Below are 23,510 nucleotides of genomic sequence, written 5' to 3'. Positions count from 1 at the left end.
GTCATCAGTGATGTCACTGACCATGTCATGAATGATGTAATATGTGACATCATTAGCAGTGGATTGCGGGTCCGCGATATATAGTTAGTGCAACTAACTATATATGGAATTTCAATGGTTTTGTGCAAATAAAATAAGGTTTTTTAAATGCTAATCCCTAACTATATATGGTCTATAACCTATGGTTTTTTCAGTGAATTTTCAAGGTTTTGTAAATGCAAATTCCTAACTATATATGGTCTATAACCTAGGGTTTTTTCTGTGAATATATATATATATATATATATATATATATATATATATATATACCCTTAAGACATTTACAAAAAATTGTTTTCTGACTGCCTAGTTCTGTAGGACACATCATTACATCACCACCTGTATGTGTTAATGATACTTTCTTCGGCACTCTTATTTGTGATGACCAAGTGGATCCTTAGTATGCATTTAACTGCTATAAACCCCCATTCCAGTTACTATTGTTTTCCTCCAGCCAACTTTCTGCTCTCATGATTCTTCAATTTGACACTCTTATCCACACAGGTTGCAATGTGAGCTAGGAGCACTTGAGGACTTAACACCATTGTCTGCTGTCTTAGGCAGGTATTTGGTTGCTTTGTCAGAATCTATGGCTGTATTTGTTATTGGTGTTATGGCGACTTTATATAGATGGAAGCTGAATTGTTGTGTCTTCAGAGGCAATGTTGCTGAAGGCCATTATTCTTTACCATCATAGTTTCTACTGAAAACACCCCACATGTGTACTTCTGCAGGGCCTCCACCTAATAGAAAATTCATCCTAAGTCCTCATGCATGTTAGCGCAAGGCAAGTCCATTACATTGCCGTAGTAGCCAATCTGGTGCACTATGCCAATTTGTGAGGAATAATTTCAGAGAAGATAATAGAATTAAACTATTGTTTATACGTACGATTTTTCTTGGTTCATAATACTCAAACTTTCTGCTGTCTTTTTAACAGACCTCAGTGCAGGCAGAAGTGTTTCCGGTGACATGGACATCTCAGTTTGGGCACATGCTAATGTGGACCGGTTTGCTGTGTTGCTTGACTTGTGGACATGTGAGGTCACTCTCTTAGAAAATAAACAGCAGGTAATGATAATTCAATGTGTTTCCTGGAAGCTAAGCTACGTCGTTACAATTAGTTCACAATCTCAGATTCTGGTCTCATACCTAAGGTGGATTCCATTGCAGGTATTAATGTTTTCGGATCCATTGAACGTTAATGTTAAAAGTTTATTAATTGTTTTATGCATTCCCTACTACCTCTTCTGAAGAAAGAAGCTGAAGCTATTGCTTTTCAGTCACCACTGCTCTTAACTTCCTGTGTATGCCAGGAAGTCAGTCTTTGTATTACACTTTATCATAATCCTTTCCTTTTCACCACTGTTTTAGGATTGATCTTTCGGTCTTAGATTGTCAAGAGAGTATCCTCATTATTTTTGATCAACTCACTGAAGAAGTGGGCGAGCCACTGAAAGCCCGAGCCAGGCTTCAGCCAGATAGATACCCGACTGTAGCTCTGCTTGAGGGCATCTTGGAACCTCGAGCCCTGAGTGAGCCAAGCTTCCATGTGGCTTCTGTCTGCCATCCACACTCTAACCTCATGCGCCAAGATGTAAAGACAATCCAGTAATATTTGATGTAAAAAACAAAGACAAGACAAGAGATATCCATTTAGTGGCTGAATTCCACAAAGTGAAACCATTAAACCTGGAATCAATCTTGGCTTCCCCACTTAACCAAATTGTTTGATCCGATCCTAGGCAAATAGTTTATTCCATGGAGCTTCCTTTTTCTACATTATCTCATATGAGAGATACTTAAAATATGTGAGCTCAGTATGTGTGTTGTACAAAAACCCTCTTGTGTTCTATTTAATAAACTAATATATTGCTCCATATATAATAAGAATCTAGGTTGTATATACAGTTCACATGACAGCTGACTTGCCTCTTAGTTCAGCAATGATATTGTGGACAGGACAGAGGGAGGGGATGGACACTAATGTTTCTAAGTGTATGTTTTAAAGCTTTTAATAAGTACCTTTCGATGCAGGTATAATCTGATAAAATAAGGTGAAAGAAATACCCTTTTTTGAATTTTGAAAAAAGTTTCTCTTATTTGTTGCATGAATTATATGTCAAATATTTTTTAGGTTCGGCTCGTGCATGGGTTCTTAGAGCAAAGGCAGACCCTTGGCTAAGCTCTGTTTCTTTTTAGCTCGCCCACCACTAATTGAATGAGGTGTCTCCTTGGGTTCTTCAGTGCACTGACTGAGAGTAACTGTGAACTAGCAGATGAGTTAGACTCTTGGGCATACGCGATCTTCTGTCTGTATGCTGGACTGATTTGATTTTTCAATTCTATATATTAGTATTGCACCTCCTAGTTCTATTTTCTATATACATTTTGTTTTTAGAATGTTAGTTCCTTTTGAGTTACCATACAGATGCCCTGGTTATCTTTTTATGACCAGGTTTATTTATTTTATGCTAATGGATGATGTATACCTTTAATAATCATTTATTTGTTCCCCTTATTCTTCATTCTGCTTTCATCTTGCTAGTCAACATGACTTGATGTTGATATTTTTTCCTGTTTTCGCATTGTCTATTTGGCTAACTTGCTGTTTTAATCTGATTTACTGTTGCTGATCTAGGCAAAGCTTTCTGACATTCTCATGCCTTGTCTGAACTACACAAAACTGCTCGGTTTTGGTATGTTATGTCGATTTGTATAGTGCACTCATCATCCGAGAGGGTATCCACTCTCTTGTGTGAGTATGTGGTCCCCAAAGTGGTTAGACAAAGAGCCAAGTCTTCAATTTCTTGTGGAACTCGAGAAGTTAGCAGGAGGCTCTGATGTGTTGAGGGAGGTCGTTCCATGTCGTGGGTGTGATGTAAGAGAATGAGCGACCTCCTGTTTTGCTTTTGGGCATGCAGGGAGTGTGTTTGAGTGAAACAGAGCTTATGTGTCTGGTAGACTTGTGAAAGTAACTGCGGCTGTATTCTGCTCCTGTGTTGTGTATGGCTTTGGATGTGAGCATAAGAAGTTTGAATTGGCTACGCTTGTGAATGGGGAGCCAGTGAAGCTACCTTAGGTGCTGTGTATTGTGGGTGTGGCATGGCATGGGAGGTCAAGTAGGAGTCTTGGGTCGGCATTCTGGATGGTCTAGAGTCTGTGTAGGAGTTGATTGGCAATTCTGCCATAGAGAGTGTTACGGTAGTCCACTCTGCTGCTGCTGATCACTTGCAAGACAGTCAAGTGTCCACCCAGATTCCATATTGTAGAGCACACCTGACCAACAAAAACCCAACAATCAAAGATGGTAGTTCCCTGAAGATCACACCTAGAAGACCATATTGCTCAGAGATGCCACTCTATAAGGTTTAGGGTTCCTGAGCCAGTTTTCAGCAACTTCATATAGTCTGTATTGTCTTTGAGTGGTCTAGAACGGAGTGGATTCTCTAGTATTGCACATGAGGGTGCAGATGTCCCCGGACCAACTATGGTATCTTCAACTTTGGGTTTATTACTTTTTTGTCTCCTGACAAAATGATGGGTGAGCATTGTTCTATGATGTGGTGTGGCTAAAAATTAGTGCACGTCTGTGAGAACATGCATAACGTCTTTTCTTTCCTTTTCTCACTAGCTACTTGACTGTTATTATGAAGCTTATCAACACGCTCTTGATCCTGAAGAAAGGGTTGCATTGTCCCAAGTTATAAGTGACATAATCTACCGCCGCCCACGGTTTGACTTCAGCCACAGATATTTTGTGCAGGCCTACAAAGATGAGTTTGTCTGCTTAAGGCTTCACCTGCAGCTGGTAAAAGAAATATTGAACAAACAGGTATGTAGAATGACTGTTCTGAGTCGTCTATGCTTACTGATCTCACAAAAGGCACACAGTTGCATGTTCTCCCCACCACTATTCCTTCCAACACAAAATAAGACATTACTTTACCACTACTATTACTCGGCCCGCAAAGTTAATGCAACTGGACCTCATACTGGATCCTGAGATATCTGATTTTTTTCAATCTTTCAGATAATGCAAGTTTTTCAGTGTGTTAAGAAGGCAAAATACAAGAAGGTGTCTTGTTCTGTAAAGCTACATTTTATTTTTTCCCTAAATGAGCATGCACTGTTTTACAGAGTACCGTCATAAGCATAGGGTTTTTGATGTTTTTCGTAAGCCACATTCAGATGTTCAAAGGAGAGATCAAGCTGTACTGGCTATCCAGCGAGTAAATACTTTCTTTTTACATAGGTAATAGTGCACATGAAGGCGCAGGATTTTCAGGTGGATATGGTGTAAAAGAAGTGGGGGGGAATGGTGAGCCAATTACGATGGATATAGGAAGCACTCACCGTTGTAGCAGATAGAAGCAAAGGGAGAATTGAAAAAGAAATTGGGTCATGTTCATTCTTCAAAAAATAGACAGGAAAGATGATAACAGTACTTAATTTGTAAAAGAATGGGTGCCGGTTACCAAAGTTTTGCTCAGGAGACCGCGGCCATTGCTATTGAATGTTAGCGTGCCAAATAGAAAGGATATATAGTGTTGATTCCTCCTCTTGCCTCTTTCATCCACCCCAATCACATCCTATCCTTTTATCTGACTCTTTCAAGTTCCTTCTTTGTCACTTTTTTACGTCTTTCTCTTACTCTGTCTTTACCACTTGTATGTATTCCTCTCTTGCTCTGGCTTGAAGTCTAATGAGAAAAAGTAAGTGCTGGTCCCCAAAAGTGAGTGCCAGTTTGCCTCGCCTGCATCCACCAGCTCAAATTAAGCACTGAAGAGAAACGTAGAAAAGATAAGCTGAGGTGCTAAAGCCTGAATTTGATAATAAAGAGATAAACTAAAGAAGCACAAAATCATGGTAGTTGAGTAATAGTAAGTCAAAGTGTTGGTGAATGAAGACCTTACCAAGTACATGCCCCTTTTTAAATTAGGGATCTAGAAGCATCAGTCAGATTAATATCATTATCGAATTCCTTTAATATTTCACTCATCTATAATAACAGAAGTTTAGTAAATGCTAAAGAAGCATAATAATATTCATTTACAGGTCTGTGTGTGAGTTGAGTTTTTCTACAGGACATATCATTGCACGTTAATATTACAGTGATGAAGATTGCGATTCATAAATAAGACACCTGAATAAACTATGTGCTTTATTTCCTCTACCCTAAAACATACAGTGCGATTTTCCCGAACTTGAGAACTTACGAAAAGGGCAGCCAGGCTAACACTTTATACGCTGTTGCACACGTAGAAACGAGAGGGGTAATCACAAATCTATAATATTAGGTCTAGATCATTGAAACCATTAGAACCATCAGTAAGATAATATCAAAGTAATTTCCGTAGTTTATGTTTATGATTAAATATCTTAGGAAGGGTATGTACAAACATACAAGGGTTGAGTCACAAAGGGTCAAGTGTGAAAGCCAGAAATCTGCTCTGATGCGCTTAATACTCTGTTGGGAGCACATTTTCCACTTTTAGTGAGACACAAAGGAAACTAAGATTACTCCAGAATATCTGACATTTGCATTTTTTTGAAGTACTCTAATTTTTTAATTGTATGCATTTGAAATTCCACATGTGTAAATGAAACACAAATGTTCATCAGCACACAGCATGATTGTATTTCCTCCATGGTAATGATATTTTTATCCAGGGAGAACCCCATTTCTTTACATCAGCTTTGAATTTGGAGTATTTAAATTATGAGGTAAATAGTGTTTACCTTCTTTTACAAAATGCCCCTTGCACCTCCAACCAGCAAATACCATTGTTCCTACAAACTATGGAACATTTGACTATTCCATTACATTTTACAAATGTGAAAATAAATAAGTCCCAAATTGCAACTCACTTTGATTGGCGTTATCACTATAATGGTGCAGTGGCAGCTCCTCCGCTATGTCGGAGCTGTGTCGCCCTCCCGCCAAACTCAAAACTGTCAAATAAAACAATACAAAAACATGTTTATTATCATTTGATTTTTTAGATTCTCAGAGCCGGTGATTCTTGGGGGCGGGGAAATTGCGGGGACAGTGCAGTCACGAGAGGGAGTGTTGGGCACTGCACTCAGTGTATGCACATGTCAGTTTGGCCGGCCATCTCAAGATGGCCAAACCGACATGTGCATTGAGCTCTCTCCAACCCATCTGTGTTGCTGGGTTGCAGACAGCAAGCACAAGCTCCCAGTCTCTCTAGGCGCGCAAATTTGCGGCACTCAGACCTATTGTGATGCTGCTTTCAAGCATGAAATCAGTGTCAGGATTGGCTGCAGGGTACACTGGGAGCCTGTGTGCTGCAGTGAGAACAAGGATGGAACAGAAGAGTGCAGGGCAGCAGGTAACTCCTTTTTTCCTTATTTAAAATTTTTATTTTTATTTGTTGTCGTTTCCCCCCAACTCACTGTTGTCCGGCGTCAATCCCCGCCCCGCTACTTCGCCCACAGACCAGTCGCTACTTTGGTGGCCTGCTAGGGTTGAGCAGAGCCACAGTGTCTGTGATCACTTTTTAATAAAGTAAACATTTCTTTTAAATTCAGTCCGTTTTCCTTTAAGGAAATGGGGCTGTAATAAAAAAAGTTTCCTTTTTTCAAAAGTTTGTTTGAGAGTTGGTAGTGGTTTCCAGGACCATTGCCTATTCCCCACCAAACTTTTTTAAATTCACAAAGATAGGGACCCCTTCCCTTTTGTAAATAGGTTATCACTCTAACTTGGAAGTCGCAAATGTTTCATTGTTTTGTGTCTGAATTGTAGTCGCAAAACATTGATACGTCACATTCAGATTTGGTATTTGTAAGGGATGCCTAAATTACGCCCCTTCCAAATAACGAATTTGTACCCATTCACAATGTTTTGTAGACACCCATTCGGAGTGTTTGTGACCAAAAACATTGTTGATACGTCTGACCCTGTTAGTGAGCTAGGTTTTCTTAACTTAATGCATTTAGTAACCCAGTGCTTAAATTGAGCAGATAATTTCAGGTACTCAATACTTGCATTTCTTCCATTTAAAAGGGATAGTACCAGTACCTCACAGCAAGGGTGCAATCCTTTAATGGAAGTGTATTTGCACTGCTCAGTAGCAAAAAGGTACTCTGAGAAAGTACGTCCCTGTACCTTTATGTTTCCATTTTAACCACTGTAGTGAATGTAAATGTAAATGTAAATGTATTTCGATTTATATAGCGCACTATTACCCAGGGGTCTCAAGGCGCTTGCTTAGGGAACCCGTCCTGGTATTCCCCTGTGAGATACCCCGGCCGGGTATCCACAAGGTGAAAGTCAGGCATCCCGCCGCGAGGGGCCGTAGTGGTGGTTCTAAAGATGCAGTCATAAAGTTCAGTCTCAATCCTCCTTCCATATATAGGTCTTTAATTAGCATGAATGTCTGTGTTTTCAAACTGACCAAGATCGACCAACTTTTTCCCACTTTCCAAGATGTAGGTATACCTGTTTGTCCAGTTACTGGGTTACATAGCAAACCAGTTTCTCCTACGTGTAGCATTACTAATCTCCAGCCTTGTAGATTTTATAGCAACTAGATGCAAGCTATCACAGAGATCAGTGTTACAGAGAGGTTCCCAAGTCAAGATGGATTACAGGTATGGGGGTCATTTGATAAACCATTACCTACCTTCCCCGTTTGGCCTTGTATCTATTAGCCATTTTTCAGAACATTTTCTAATTATGTCACCAACATATAAAAAAATCCAGGGGAACATCTCTAAGAGGCCATCCTATCTGATGGTATACCATTCCAAACAAAGCATAGGAACAAGGATATTATTGCTCATATGTGCATGCACAGTAAGGCAATTCAGAGGATTTGACTTGCCAAGTGCTTAGTTGTAAATATGGGAAGAGTTTACCCTTTTACCAAAGAACGTCTCATTTGTTGTTCCTTTATTTATTACAAGTACCTGCAAATATTCCTACCCATTATGAAGTCAATTTTAACTTTATTAAAGATACAGAGGCACAAATTATGCTTTCCCCTCTGTTCTTTACCAACAGCAGCAACTACATTTCTTGTGATCCTATAGGAAAATGTTCAGATCCAATCATAACAAGCCCTATTACATCTAAAGGCTTCCTACGAGAGCCAAAAGGAAAACCATTTATAGCTAGCCGGGCCTCTGTTCACTGTTTCCAATAACGAGGGCTAAACCCAGACAACAATAACTACAATGCCTATGTCACCAGTGAAGAAGGGAAGGGAACTTGCCATGACATAGTTCGCAGGCTGTTCCTTTTGCATCATATCCAAGCATGAGGCCCAAACTCCTAGAGTCACACATTTCATTAGACCAGTCTTCTCTAATGTGACAGGCTGCCTGTTTAGAAAAAAACTTCCAGGCGGGTTAAAGACTCTAAATTAAATGGGAGAATAATATTCTCATTTGTGTTTTTCATAAAACCAAACCTTAACAACAAGACAGTTAGGAAAATCAGCATTGTATGGGCAGACCGAAGATTTATATTATGCTTTTTTAAAGTATATTGGAAGTAAATAGCATGAACTAAATAATCCAAGTGAAATAATAGTGTGACAGAGATGAACAATTGTCATAAACTGAATATACAGCAGCGAAAATAGCATATGCAATAATACATAACTCCTGTCGAGACAGCATGGTAGTAACGTAAGACAGTTTTACCACAGCAGGATCTAAAGTTTTGATATAACATGCAATAGAATTATGAAGACTGCAACTTAGATAATAATCCAGCCAAATAAAACTGAACATAGCTTCAATTCTTGAATGTTAAATATGCTAGCCTTCAATTGACAGCAAAAAAGGGACTAACACCCAGTGTAGGAAATTAAGCCACTCTTTTGGAAAACCATCAAAAACTCTTCTAGCACATAAACCAACGATGAGATGTAAATCCTTTGCATAGTATACACCGGAGAAGACAGTATATCAATTAAACAAGGATACAAAAGCGAAACCCCTTTTAAAAACAAGTTACAAATCATGGCAAAGAAATTGGCAAAAAAGCTGGTTAGGAGTTCAGGTGAATCTTTAATAATTTTTCCCAAGGGAAAAAACCAAACACTTCTAACCCCATAAAATATACAACCAGGAATGAATGCAACCTCTTCTGTACTGAGCAGCCACTACAACATCATGCATCTGTAGATACTGGCAGCCTTTTAAGAAGGGAATATCAAGATTACTAATCAGAAGTCACTCCTGACCAAAGTAAACTCTTAAAATAGGAAACGATGTTGTTAACGAAATAACAGAGTAAGGGTGTTAGTTGTAACAGGATAGTAATTGTTTTTTATTAATGGTATTTCTTCCTTGGAATTGAAGTAGAGAATTTTTTAAGAAAGCCTATTTGCCCACCCATCTTAACTTTGGGAACACAAATAAACTGTAATTCTAACATGACATGATCTTATCATACAGCAAAGTAACACAAATGAATGCAAAAGAGCAATTAGTGATTATCACTATACCTTTATGACAGACTAATGCATCTAAACAGCACCCACTTCCCAAATAAAATGTCCATAAATAAGCAAATAAAATGTCATCCTGTCTGCAAAGTAAATACGTCACAGAACACACACTGGATTAAATTACAAGGTATAAGTCATGTCACATCTGCTATCTAACAAAATAACTATTTGATGCCCCATCATGCAAATCTAATTAGATTACAAATGAGACAGTTTAACATCTACAAAATGTCATTGCCTTGAGGGACAACCAATGCAAGTAATGGCAAACCCTGAAAAACACATGAAAGTCAGGGACTAAATGTGTCTGACCCAAAGCCAACCCTCCTCTCTCTGCTTATTCTATATGTAGTTTTTTGAAGCATTGATGACATGAAGCCTTCCTATGAGTGAAAGCTTTCAGTAGCTAGACCTAGGGATTCAGTTCTTCAGGCCAGTGCAACATACACTGGTGTTTTTAGAGGTGAAAGAGAGCTGCCTGCCCACTTGAACCTGTCTATATCGGCAAAGATAAGAAGAGTGAAAGAACCACAAAATTGTTGTTTCTCTGGTTCAAAACCCAAACATTCACACAGAAATATAGTAAAGTCCAAGAACCTAGAAACCCATGTTAATTGATCAAGAAAGTTAAAAACACCTCCATTATAATCATGCAGAGACAAAAGAAGTTTGAAGTATAGAGCAATGACTCTACCTTCAATTTCCCAGAAATTGACAGTTGTAGAAATAAATTGGGTCAATCAAGGTCCCTGTTGGGTCCAATTAGTTGTCACATAAGAAGTGTTCAGGACAAAAACAAGACCGATCAACCACTCTGTTTGCTACTTCTATATCAAAACATCTTATATAGTCAGCACAGTCAAGAAAGGAAAAATATTAGGTACTAATGGTTTAACTCGATTGATTGCCCCACATGAAACAAAAAAGCATGAAGGTACTTGAAACAGAGATGGATCTGCTTGCTGTTAATTAAAAGGGACAATAACCTTTACTTACACTGAATCCACAAACTGAAAGATGCCTAAACATAAGGGTCAAGAGAAGGAAGATGTTAACTTTTGATTTGCGCCCACTCTTAGCATCTATTCCTCAGCCAGCACGGGAGTGAGCCAAGTTCCAAAGTCTGCAGTACCCACTGGTGCCGTTCCAATACAAAAAAGCACCATCCACTCAGGCATATCACTAGCTATCTAGATCTGTGTCACAAAGCATTTTTTGGAGTAGGTGTGTCCTAATTCAGCCTTGGGTGTTACTTACTCATGTATTTCCAGTATTAAAACATGTTTACTCAGAGAAGAAAATCTTTGTGCATCACAAAATGTTTTTTATGAGAGTAGGCAATTTGTACTCGTAGAAGTTCATGAGTAAATGTCTAAAAACATGGCTGCCAGTTTTCCCTACCACCGGACTCTGAAAAGACCTTGATCACATCCCCAATCAGCCTATATGGTAGCCCCAGCTCCTCCTCCTGGCTAGTTTTTTTACTCCCTCCCCCGCCTCCTTCTTTTACCTCTATCCTCGTAGCCTATGTATCTATTCAAAACTGTTTTTCACGAACGTTGAGACCTGAGCAATATGGCTGATGCCCGGTGGAGTTGCTAAACAACTAATGAGGAGATTGGCCCTGGTTTTCCCCCTCGACCGTCACCTACCCAGCCGGACATTGGACACAGTTCTTCCTCGTCTCCCTGCTATGGCTCCTTCGTCCCCTCCTTTCCTACAAATTCTCTCAACATTGCTGTTTGTTTACTGTACCTTATTACGTTATTGTAACTGATGTAATTTGTAATACAATGCTCCTCTGTCATAGCGCTCTGATACTTCCGGGTCCAGCCAGTGCCACATAATCCTTCTTGATGTACCTTGTAATCCAACAATCCCCTGGTTAAGCGCTCTGATACCTCTGGTCTAGACAGCGCTATATAAGCTTCTCAAATCAAATAAATTAAAAACTGGTTTTCCTGAACGTTGAGACCTGAGCAACATAGCTGATGACCGGTGGAGCTGCTAGACAGCTAGTGAGGAGATTGGCCCTGGTTTCCCTCTTGTCTGTCACCTACCCAGCCGGACATTGGGCACAGTTCCTCCTCATCTCCCCGCTATTACACCTTCCTCCCCTCCCTCCTACGAATTCTTGAAACATTGTTTATGTGTAATGTACCTTACTATGCTCTTGTATCTGATGTAATTTTTAACGCAACAATCCTATATGTGAAGCGCTCTTTTACCCTCTTGGGTCGAGTTCATTATCAATAAATATATAAATAAATAAGCATGGAGGAATACATGGCTGCCCTTAGAACATTTCATTTTATTGGGTCGGGGTATTAAGATTTATTTCACATATAGAGAGAGGAATAAGGCCCACTTGCCAATGGTTCCAGCAAGGTGGGATTCTCATATGAAGGATTTTCAGTGAATACTGTAGTTTTTCCATAGGAAATCATGCAGAGTGCATTTTCACTTTCACAACTCCTGCCGAAAAATAAATTGACATGCATTTCTTGTTATGTTTATGTTTATTTACAGTGTTGTCATAGTCACCACTATTTCAAAAACAAAATAAGGAAATGTTGCTGCTCATAAAGTCAATCTTTTTGTTTCAATTGACTTGCATTTGAGGAGAGGGAGATCAAGGAATTTGAAGAATTGCAAATTTTTGTTCTAGAAATAGACTGCCTCTCAAAAGAGGGAAGGAACATGTATGTGCTATAACCAACAATACCCAAGTCCATTCAGTCATGGCTTGTTTCCCAGTCATGCAGAATTCTTATGGTCCTACATCTCGAGGATATGTGGTGAATAAAACATGATCCGTGTCCCCAGATAGATTCTCAGCGAGAATATGTCCAGAGGATTTGGCAAGAAGAGAGGAATGGGGGCGTCTATGAATTTGGGCTTCCACTAAACATAATTTCCAAGCAACTCATCTCAACTAACAATAGCTGGTGAGTATGTTTGCCAACTAAATAGGGTTATTTGTTAACATGTTATATTTGTTATATTTAGTACCTTTATGCCATGCTGATAACTTATTTAAAAGATCAATTTGAAACAGAAAGTGGTAAATAATCTGCAGTCAATGAGGCACCTTCTTGTACTGAATAGTTGTTATGTGATGATATGTTTTTGTAGTTAATTTTATCACTGGCCAATCAGGAAATCAGTAGATTATCTTCTTAATTCTACTTAATTTTCAGAGCGTAGTGTTGTCCTTAATGTTATCTTTAACATTTTTACTCATGACATGAGCATAACGGAATTTAGTTCCTGTGCCATTCTGAAGTTCTGACATTAAGGACTTCAATATGTTTGTTACCCATCCTGTTTCACAAGACAAATAGTGTTGAAGAGTAAACAATGAATCACTACGTTCATAGATGTAGATAGTCTTTCATTACTTTCAGACTGTCCTCTGTTTAGGGCTTGCAGGTTTCACTCATCCTAGATTCAGCACTTTAAAGGAAATAAAAATGGCTGATGCTTTGCATGTGTATTCATCTACCTAGAATATGTCCTGTGAAAAAAATTGAGATAACCATCAGTAGGTTGATTAAGTTCTTGTTTCCTTGCGTTAGAAGTGGATCCTTTTTATTTTTTTAATTTTAAATGTTTAGAGGCCGGTCTCATAAAATTCCACACATAATGCCTCCCAAAGGGGTTACCATTATTGTATAGACAATTTAATTAATAGGTTTAATCCATTCAACAATGAATACAATTAAAGGCTCTCTGTTACGCCGAAAAGACATTCATAGCCTTCCCTAACACTAACAATAATCCAATGTCTAGCATTTATCCTAACCCTAGATTTTCTCTAACCTCAATCCTACTTTTAACTATGAACATAACCCTATGTATACTCTTTCTATGAACCCTAATGTCAATCCCTTCTCCTTTTTAATAAATGATTTATTGCTGTTTTGAAAAAATCTACAAATGTTTCAATATATTTTTTTATTCATTATGCCATAAAGAAAGCAATTCCCATCTTTCGTCAGTTTGGATTTGTGTTAATGAAATGTCTTTTTTAGGATGTACTTATTTTCACATAATGCTATGAAGAAATCTAAGCCTACATGTGCTCCTAAGTTCACCCCCACTCCCCCCCAAAAAAAGTGTCTCAGTACTTTTACCACTAGGTTCATATACAACTTTAATTTAACATGCCTAGTCATCATCTTAAGCACATAACTTTCTCAATCTTTTTACATTTTTGTGTTAGTTTGAAAGGCATGTAGACATTGGCTAAGTGTGATGTTTTGGATTTTATGTTAAACATTTTAAAATGAATAGTAAATAATTGTTGTCTATTGTTACATTGATTTCTTATTAAATATCTTACTGTTTATGATCCTTCCAGCTAAAGAATCAATGTAAGGAGACATAACATTAATCCTTGCATACCCTTTTTCTTACAACTTACAAGCTCTGGAACTGATTTCCATCAACTCTAAGCCTTTCATCCTTATCTTGAATTTCTAAAGGCCTTTAAAACCAAGCATGAATTTGCTATGCACTGGTTGATTCTCCATTGATTACTGTTATGAAAATTATACTTTGCCTGGCAAGGTCCATTACAACATATTACATTAATTGCAGCATATTACATTCAGTCCAAAGTATTTTCTCATTGTTAACAATGCTAAAATTGTAAAAAAAAAACCTTATTTGGTTTCCTTTTGTTCTTGTCTGTAGCCCTGCTCTGAAGAACATTTACTTGTTGGAGTTTCACCCTTCCTTGGGTCTAGCTTGTCTCATTCCCAAAACTCTTGAACATGTCTGTCAGGAATTCCAGCACCTCTGCAGACCACAGACAGCAAGCCAGGTGACCAACCTGGAGAAGCAAGTCCTTCAACTAGCACTGGATGAATGGCTCAACATGAAGCCTCCAGGGGCAGCCTTCAACGCACAAGTTCAGAGAGATGTATGTTTCTTTGCTATGCAGATATTTTATCTGCTGTTTTTTTTAAATGGCAAAGGGCCATTTTCTCTGGTAACATTAGATTTTATCTCAATTAGATTTTAATGTTATTTTAGGTAATAGTAGCAGGGCCATGCCTATGTTATCATAGTGCATTAAAATAATTATTTCTTTCTGCTTGAACCAATCAGTTTGTTTGCTTGATTCAAATTTGAAGCAGGAACCTCAGGAACTAGACGATTCACTCTCAGTGGAGATGAAGGCATTGCTGCATGTCAGTACATGTGTAGTCAGCTTTGAGACCCCACGCTGGGGTGTTTAGCTCTGATTTCGATGTGTCTGTGTGTGTACCTTGTTGGCTAGAGATACTATGTGGAGTGCTGCTCTTCATTGGCAAGCAGGCTCATCGTTACATTTGGTGTGTCACTATGAGGAGCCCACAGCAACTAAAAAACATTGATGTTACCTGTTAGGGTGTGGAGTGGCAGACAGTCCTCCACTGTGCAGTAAATATTTATGTTTCACAATTATATGTAATGTAGTACATGGTTACAGCCATAGTATATAGCAACATTCATATACAAACAGAAACTCTGCAGATTATATTTCAATACACCTATAAAATTATAAGTTAACAACAACTTCTAGCATCAAATGCTACACCCCATCTCCAGGTTGTATTTGTCCAGCTGCATTGTTTTTGAGAGAGTACCCTCTCCTGGTGCACTCTTCAGTTAAGTAGTGCCATATTCCTGAACCCAGAATTTCCAAAAATATATTGTTCCTGCAATATGAATTCTACCCAATGTAGTGAGCACCTTTTTGGGTAGTCACCTCTCAATCATTGTTCTAGTTCCTGTTCATGTGATCTATATAGTTTATTGTGTTCTGATTTAGCAGTGAGTACTATTAAAAGAGCATCCGGTTCATTAGGCGAAACACCTTTGCCCATCCATCTCTCCTGTGCCTCTACTGCTGCAACCTCAGCTCCATCCCATTTCAAAATATCCTTTATTCATTTACAAATGCTACAGGTCTGTATTCTTGCCAGTGGATTGAAATATATATTGTAACTATCATCAGTGATGTATCTATAACTTTGTTTGGCTTTTTATATCTTAATATTCCAAGTGTAGGTTGCCCCAAAGCCATTTTTTCCAAACTCTACAAAATTCTGGCTGAAGTCTATTTTGTCTTTTTCACGTTAGCTGTTTACAGATGTCATGATGGAAGATCCACTCATGTTAAGAGATATTGGTCTTTACGTGGTGGAGTCAACAGCAGATGATGAACAGAGCCAGGGCAAAGGGAAGCAAGCCTTTATAACGCAGACCTTCTCAAAGATCCTGGAGCTTATCACTCTTCGCCACCGCCTAATGGAAAGTGCTCTGGAGACAGCTCAGCTCAGCAGGTCAGTGACTACAACACCACTTCCAACTCTTTACTGTTGCCAGATGGCACTGGTAGCTGGAAGTGCATCTGTGCTGTCATCTATACACCTTACAACAGTATTTACAGATACTCACACCTATCTGTCCTGCATCAAATTGTAAACACCCTAGTATGACATTTTGCTGGTGCGCAACTAGTTGGTAGGGGTCTGCAATATGGCTGACGTTCAGGGTTTTTTTGGTCAGAATTGGCGTTCTGTTTTATTGTCTGTTCTGTTTGAAATATGGTCTTATTACTAAAATGAAAGTATAAACTGAACAGTATTTGGCAGATCTCAAAGATCCAGAAATTATCCAGTTAAATGAACATTACACTTTGTTGGTTCCATAAATTCTTAAGGTAAGGTAAGGTAATATATTTATTTGTACACGATTAATTAAAATCTTTACAAAAAATGTAAAACACAGATAAAAACATTTAAACCACAAAGTGGTTAAGATTAAAAAGATCAAAGTTCACAATGGTCAGATCAAGGTTGTACTCGGGTACTAATAAGAGAGCTTTAATTGGTGTCAAGTCTTTTTCTTGTTAAGTCAAAAAACTTCGCGACCTGGCAGGTGAATTTTGTGTCGCTAGAGTTGAAGCATAGTCTGACTGCCTGCCGGCAGGTCCGAACTGCATATGACTTGAAGGATGGAAGCAATAAGTTGCACCTCAAGTCCCTCAGTTCAGGGCATATACAGATCACGTAAACAATGTCCTCTTTGCCAGATTTGCACAGATGACACAGTTGCGAGGCCGGTGTTCTATCCCAAGGTGGCAGGTGCGGCAGTATCGGGATTACGCCAAGGCGTAATTTTTGGAATTTTTCTTTGACTTGAATTTTCATCCCAATATTGAGATATGGTTGTGGCTGTATTTTGCCATAATCCCCCAGGGTTGCCCATCCGTGCGCTCTGTTTGCTAGGTCTTTCTTATCTTCGATCACTGAAATGATGCGTGGCGATTTTTTAGCCAGTTTTTTAAAGCACTGGAGATCTATAAATGCTTAAGGTACCTCACCAGCGGGAAATGCTTACACATGCTGGCGAAATTTAAAATGGGTTCTCTAAAGAAGGAGTTGGATACTTGGGCCCTGATTACAAAATTGGATTTTTGCGATTTGAAAACAGTGATTTTTAAAGGTATTGCTACTTATAAATTGCAAAATAGTATATCTGAAGAGTAACTGTTTTGAAATACTGACTTCTGATTATTTGCTATTTCTAAATAAGGAATCCCTAATAGTGATTTGGTGGTACTCAATGTAGCTAATGGGTGTCACCCATTTAATTCCCTTGGATTCGTTGCTAACCAGCTGAGTCTCACGCACTGTAAATTCTGTGAAAATTGACTAATCGTGCTACCCAAGAGTGCCACCTTTTAGGATGAGGCCCACTGCTGCACAGTAAAACGTTCTGGGCTAGTTACATGTGAGCACATCCATGTGTGGGCTGACTGTGTGGGACTACCATCTAGCTCAGTCCCGTTTCTGTACACAGGTAGCCTGTTGCAGACCAAATGCCTTAGGGATTGGTGCTGACCTGGTGTGGGCCTGATAATGTGAATAGGCATTCATAGGATAGGTCTGTAGTGCTTACTTGAAAAGAGTAGGTGCTTTACTGAATTATAATTTATGGGAAAAATCTGTTCCAAAGTACAGTTTTTACCTCAAGCGGAGATCCAAAGTCAGTTTTGTGATATCTGTACAGCTTATGCATCTTGGATAATTGTCATGTTTACTATTGGGCAATGTTATTTACTCTGCTGGCTAGCAGGAGGATCAAAGCCATTCCGTGACACTAGAGGGGCTTTTGACAGTGCTTGGCTCATTCCTAAGAAAGGAAGTGGTGGTGGTGTAATCTGCATGTGCTAATTACTTTTCACACTATTCCTAGCCTGAGAAGGCTCCCTCCCACAGAAATGAAGAAGGGTCGCCATACCTCTGGAGCCAAACACAGAAGGGACTTTCATTTGAAGTTATGTGGAAAGGGATCAGGCAGCTTTGTCATTTGGGGGCTATCAGGGAAGCTCTTTCCATAGACCACTTCAAGATGCCATGTGGAAATGCCCCTAAATACTGTGCAAGAGGGTTGTAGCAAGACTGTAGTGATTACGTGGCACCCTACAATTGGTTAGAGGTGCCTCCCTTCTAGAACTTATTTCCCCTGCATCCGAGAGAGACTGTTGAAGGCACCAGTGGAATACTGGAAGATGCCACCTGACTCCTCTGAAAGGATAGACGTTTGACTCCAGCTAGCAGCCATGGGCCTGGAGTGTTTCGCCAGGGTCAGTGGTGCTGCCCCCCTCAAACCTTCTGAGGGAACAGTAGAGGGGTGGTCCTGCTTGAGGGTGCTCTGGAGGGTTCCCCTGGATCTTCTAAGGACTAGCGCTAAAGATGGTGGGCTCTATTATGAGGCGGGGGATGTTGACTGCAATGCTCACACACAGGTGGCCCTGCAAGATAGCCAAAGCCATGGGACTTGGGGAGTGCAGCAGGGAGTTTACTCTGCTGGCAGCTACCATGGGGCTGCTTAAGCAGTTCCCAGATGAAGGCAGGTGCCAGGAGCCCTTACAGAGGAGAGGTCCAGCAACAGGAGCAATTAAACCAAGCTCCATGAAGGAAAATAATGTTTAGAGGGCAGGTGACCTGTAGAATACCCTCCCGATGGCTAGAGCTCACCACCAGAAGTGCAACACCACCAAATGTTTGTGAATCAGGCCTACGGGGACAGACAAAACAGCCAAAGAAGCTTAGTCCCCCTGATGACCCAGCAGGAAAATGTAGTATTCCATAGCTCTTTGTTAATACTTCCCCTTGGGACGGCCAAGCCCCTGGGAGTCGGCGCAACTGAGCTGGTCCTTGGGTACAGACAAAAAAGGAAATCTGTCCCCAGGGCCCTCCATTTCCCTAGGACAGCAACCAAACAAAAGAGTGGTCCCGCACTCCATTTCACTGCAGTGTGTCTCCTCCTCTGCTCCCTGTGACTGTGTCTTGGGGAGAGGTGAACATGCCACCGACCTGCCCGCAAGGATGTGGTTGGGAGAAATGAGATGTCAGCTTCCATGCTAGCAGAAGAGTAGTGTTGACTAGGCTCGGTGTCAGCCGGGCAGTAGGGAGCTACTCCCTGCACTGCCCCAGAAGTAAGAGTACACCAGATACTCTTTTAGAGTGTCAGGTTCACGTGGCACATGAACATTTTTTAATCATGGCACAAAGCAGCATTTTGTAAAGGGAAATAAACACCTTGGAAAGAAGCAAACCCTCTCATTAGTTATGCATTGACTGGGGCTGATGAGCACACCATAATCTCTTGCCAGTGTACAAAAATGAGCATATTGGCTTTTGTGGTGCCCCATAGAGAGCAGGGGCACTGCCAGTGCTGTGGCCAATGGTTGAGGGGGAGTGGGACTACCAGAAGGGCAGCAAACCCCCAGAAGAACTCTGCATGTGTCTCCCTAAGTCTCCCAGGGGGTTATATCAATGCACACAGGAAAAATGTGTTTAACTTGTATGCACTCCTAGAGCAAGTAGTTGTGCACACACGCTCTGGAGTGTGGGGAACACCTGTTAGTTGGTCCTAAAGCTGCAATGGCTGCATGTTAAAAGTAGAAGGAAGTCTCATGTACACTTTCAATTGAATTGGTAATGTTTTTTTGTCAATGAGAAAAGAAATGCTATTTGGTATCATCAAAGTCATGAAGGGTTTTATTGACTGACTGAGTTAGCAGTCTATCATTGCATATTTTAATGAAGGTTATATTAGGATGGTACCATCCATAGTGATTTCAATGGTATTACAGTAATTTTGCCTGGTCTATTTCTGCTTTTAATTAATGTGGTGACACACTGACAAAGCCAGTAGTCCTGCCTTCTGAAACGACAGGGCAGAGGTTCAGGGCTCTCTGGGTGTGTGAACTGTTCTGAGTAGGTCACCAAAAATATTTCCATCTACCTATTTGTAAATATTTGTAAATTATTGCATGGGCCTCTAAGTGGGCCAGATCCTATTTCTGCACAGCACCGGCAGGTGTTGAGATGGGCCCCTTTTAGGCTCGCCATTTTTGCCCTCACCCTCAGTGTGAAAAAGAAATCTTAACTTTGCAGCATCACCACTCTTCCTCTGCCTTCAATGTAACTTCAAAAAGACTCCTTCGTATGTATGCTGTCACGATCAGTAGCTAATAGAAAAATATGACGTGAGAGTGATGTGAAAGTGCACGTCATGGAATCCGCAGAGTGGCAGGAGGAATAAAGAGCAGAGCTCAAGCTCTAAATGTACCAGATCCACGGAGATAAATCTGCTGCTTGGGCGGCTGCTACCAAGTATTAGCAGACATTTTTCAAGCCCACAATAAATGAAACAGCAGCGGCTCCTCCGTTATGGCGGAGGAGCGTTGCCTCACCTGCTGCCAGCGCAGCAGGCACACACATTCATAAAATGGTAATTAATACATTGTATTATGTGTGGCAGGCTCATGCTGCTTCAGTGCTAGGGCAGGGGGCAGGGCTGATTAGTGCAATTGCACATACGTCAGCCCCCTGCCAGTGCGCATAAAAGATTGACCAGCTGTCTACAGCCTACCAATCTGTCATGCGCACTTCAAAGCCTGCAATCCCAGGGCTGAAAAACCAGTAGAGGGATTGCAGCTGCAGGCCCCCAGCCTCAAAATGAGCACTGGCTTGGTCTGCTCCAACCAATCCTGGAGCTGCTCTACCATTGTATTGGAAGAAGTCGTTAAGTGCATGAATATTCTTTATGAAATAATAGTTGCGCTACAGCTCCAGGATTGGTTGGATTTGCATGGCACAAGGGAGGAAGTCCCTCCCTTTTGCCCGAGTCCAGCGAGAGCACCGAAATGAGAGACGGTGACCGGAGGGTGTGGCCAGCAACATACATATGGTGAGTTTTTTGGGAATCGAGCCGCACCATAATTTTATGTTTCTGCCCGCTACTGAAGTAAATGTAAATATTTTTCAAAAAGTTCGATTTGACTTCCTAATAGAGTGCTGTAGTAATTTCATAATTGAAGCATTTTCAATATTATTTACGAAAAGTCATTGTTGCTGCTCATTAACCTCATGCAGATAACAACCATTGTCAAAGCCAATAGTCCTAGCTTGTTTTTTTTTTAGGTGTAATGTCAGTAGCTCTATTATACATCTGGATACATTCATAGAAAGAGGCAGCAAAATACCAGTTGGGCGGAATACAAGGTTAAGCACAGTATTTTAGCTTACATTCTTAAGCCACACACTTAATTACATAGACCACACCCCTAAATACATAGGCCATACCCCTTTGAGAGACCCTCCAGTTTTTTCCTCCTACTAAAAGCTGTGTGTGTAGTATTTAGTAATGTGTTTGTAGAAAAGTACTTTCCATTTTTTTAAGAAATAGCAGTGACATGACAATGATTTATTGAGTGTTTGTTGCATTCCAGAGGGCTGGAGCACTAACCCATGCCACCTCCCCATAGAAGGCTTTGGACTGTGAGGAAATAGAAATTTTATGTGGCCAATGTGTCCCCTACATGCACCCTATATATGTACATGTATCCTATGTATGTCCATGGCACCATGCATTTCCCCTTTCATGCCTGTAATAATAATGCCTCTGCATTTCCGTTCAATGTTAGCATGTCAGTAATCAAGCCCTCCATGAAAGAAACGTTAATTCTGCACTGAGGCCTATGTTGCCAATGTATTTGCATGGTGCACGTTTAAAAGTCGAGATGAACCCGTTTTTGTGGCTCAGCCGAGCCAGGACCCGAATTCAGGCTCCATGCCTCCTGACACTCTGAAAGCTGCAGTTTAGTTATGTATCCCTGACCTCTCGCATACTTCCTGCTCAGCCGAGAGGTGCCCAGCCTGGCCTGCCAAGACAGTATTTTGCTTACAGTTATCTGCTCCGCTCCACGGAAACACATTCCTACTTAATGAAGAACATAACCCGTCTGCAGATGATAGGGCCTAGCCTTTCTGTCTCTATTCAAGTGATTTACAGAACTTGCATCCATAGAAGGCCCATGGCCCCACGCAATGCACGACGAAATATATGCACACACTGGCTCTTAGCGATGAGCAGCCTTTGCTCGAGCGACCTTTAATTCAGATAATACATCCTCCAAACTCAAGATATCGGATAATACCAGAAGTACAGGTCGTCCTGACATTCAAGGTTTCTCTACTAGCACGAAAGTCAGCTCCCCCCAGCTTCCCCCAGTTACACGTCAATTCCACGTCATGACCAAATAGCGCACACAAGTAGGGTAAAGGTTCCTGCTGACCATGCAGACCCCCTCCATGTATCCACCCACCTATGACACACCTATGACACCTCAAGGGAATACCCACGTGTACGCCTTCTTACACGCCCTTTTCACGCCCATGTGCTCTTATCTCTCTCTTTCGCCTGCTCCGCCTGGAGCGCCCCGCCTTCTCTATGCAATGTAATGTACGTTTAAAGTATAAATAATGTACTCTGTGAATAAAGTTCAGATGACGATCCTTCCTGATCCTTAGTGGAGATGGAACCCGATTCTCCCTTAACTCGAGTTACTGAATTAAAGCCCTTATGAATCGGACACCACAGACTCTGCCTCTCATTTTATGCATGATCCTTGTTAATGTATAGAAATTCCGACAGGGTAATATTTTATTTACCACAACTGCTCTGCTTCATTACCCTGAGAAAATAAATCAATCAATCAATCTGGGTTTTATAAAGTGCACTACCCACCCGTGTGGGTCTCAAGGAGTTGGGGAAGGGTGTGAGCAGCTCCATTGGGGTCATTCGAAGAGCCAAGTCTTGAGGTCCCTCTTGAGATGTTGCAGTGTCAGGCTCCATCAGGGGTGAAGGGGGAGTTTGTTCCAGGTCTTGGCTGCGAGGTTGGAGAAGGACCTGCTCTGGACCTGTAAAAACGTAGGACAGTGGGTAGGACGAGGTCGGCTGAGCGGAGGTTTCTCTTGGGGGCATGGAAGGAGATTTTCATTGAGGTATTGGGATCCGATGTTATGGAGGGCTTTGTAGGCATAAGTGAGCAGCTTGAAGGTTATTCTTCTTTCGACGGGGAGCGAGTGGTGGTTGCGAAGGAGTTGGGTGATGTGGTTGTGCCATGGGATATCAAGGATAAGTCTGGGTACAGCGTTCTGCATGGTCTGGAGTTTGCGGGGGAGTTTTTTGTTGATTCCATCATAGATGGTGTTGCCATAGACCAGTGTGCTGTTGATGAGGGCTTGAGTGACGGTTTTCCTGGATTCATGGGGGAGAAGGGATCCACTTGAACGTCTTGCAAAGTATGCAGAGGGTGTTTAAGCATGCACAGGATATGGCGTTAATATGGCAATTACTGGTGAGTGATTGGTTTCAGTATGATGCTGATATTGCGTGCATGGTCTGTTGGGGTGGGTGTTTCTGAGGGCGGGTAGCCACCAGGTGTTGTCCCATGCAGAGAGGGTGGAGCCTAGGATGAGGACTTTGGTTTTTTCCTAGTTGAACTTCAGGCAGCTGTTCCTCATCCAGGTCGCAATGGCTTTCATCCCTTCTCGGAAGTTGTGCCTGGTGATTTTGGGCTCCTTGGTGAGGGAGAGGACGAGCTAAATAAAGTTGAAAAAAACACTTTCGAGT

The 23,510-nt window shown here is 40.9% G+C and overlaps 1 protein-coding gene across 1 annotated transcript in view; it reads left to right on the top strand.

The window, feature by feature from the left end:
• LOC147707857 (uncharacterized) overlaps nt 1–23,510 on the top strand; it is a 910,329-nt gene that overhangs the window by 309,152 nt on the left and 577,667 nt on the right. Inside the window, exons 16-20 of the mRNA XM_086925682.1 lie at nt 980–1,110; nt 3,674–3,874; nt 12,351–12,472; nt 14,223–14,451; nt 15,657–15,859. Coding sequence (XP_086781808.1) covers nt 980–1,110; nt 3,674–3,874; nt 12,351–12,472; nt 14,223–14,451; nt 15,657–15,859 — 886 coding nt within the window. The remainder of the gene's footprint in view (nt 1–979; nt 1,111–3,673; nt 3,875–12,350; nt 12,473–14,222; nt 14,452–15,656; nt 15,860–23,510) is intronic.

This window comes from Lissotriton vulgaris, chromosome 6 (assembly GCF_964263255.1).
Source record: "Lissotriton vulgaris chromosome 6, aLisVul1.2, whole genome shotgun sequence".
Taxonomy (NCBI): domain Eukaryota; kingdom Metazoa; phylum Chordata; class Amphibia; order Caudata; family Salamandridae; genus Lissotriton; species Lissotriton vulgaris.
This window is presented reverse-complemented; position numbering and strand designations above follow the sequence as displayed.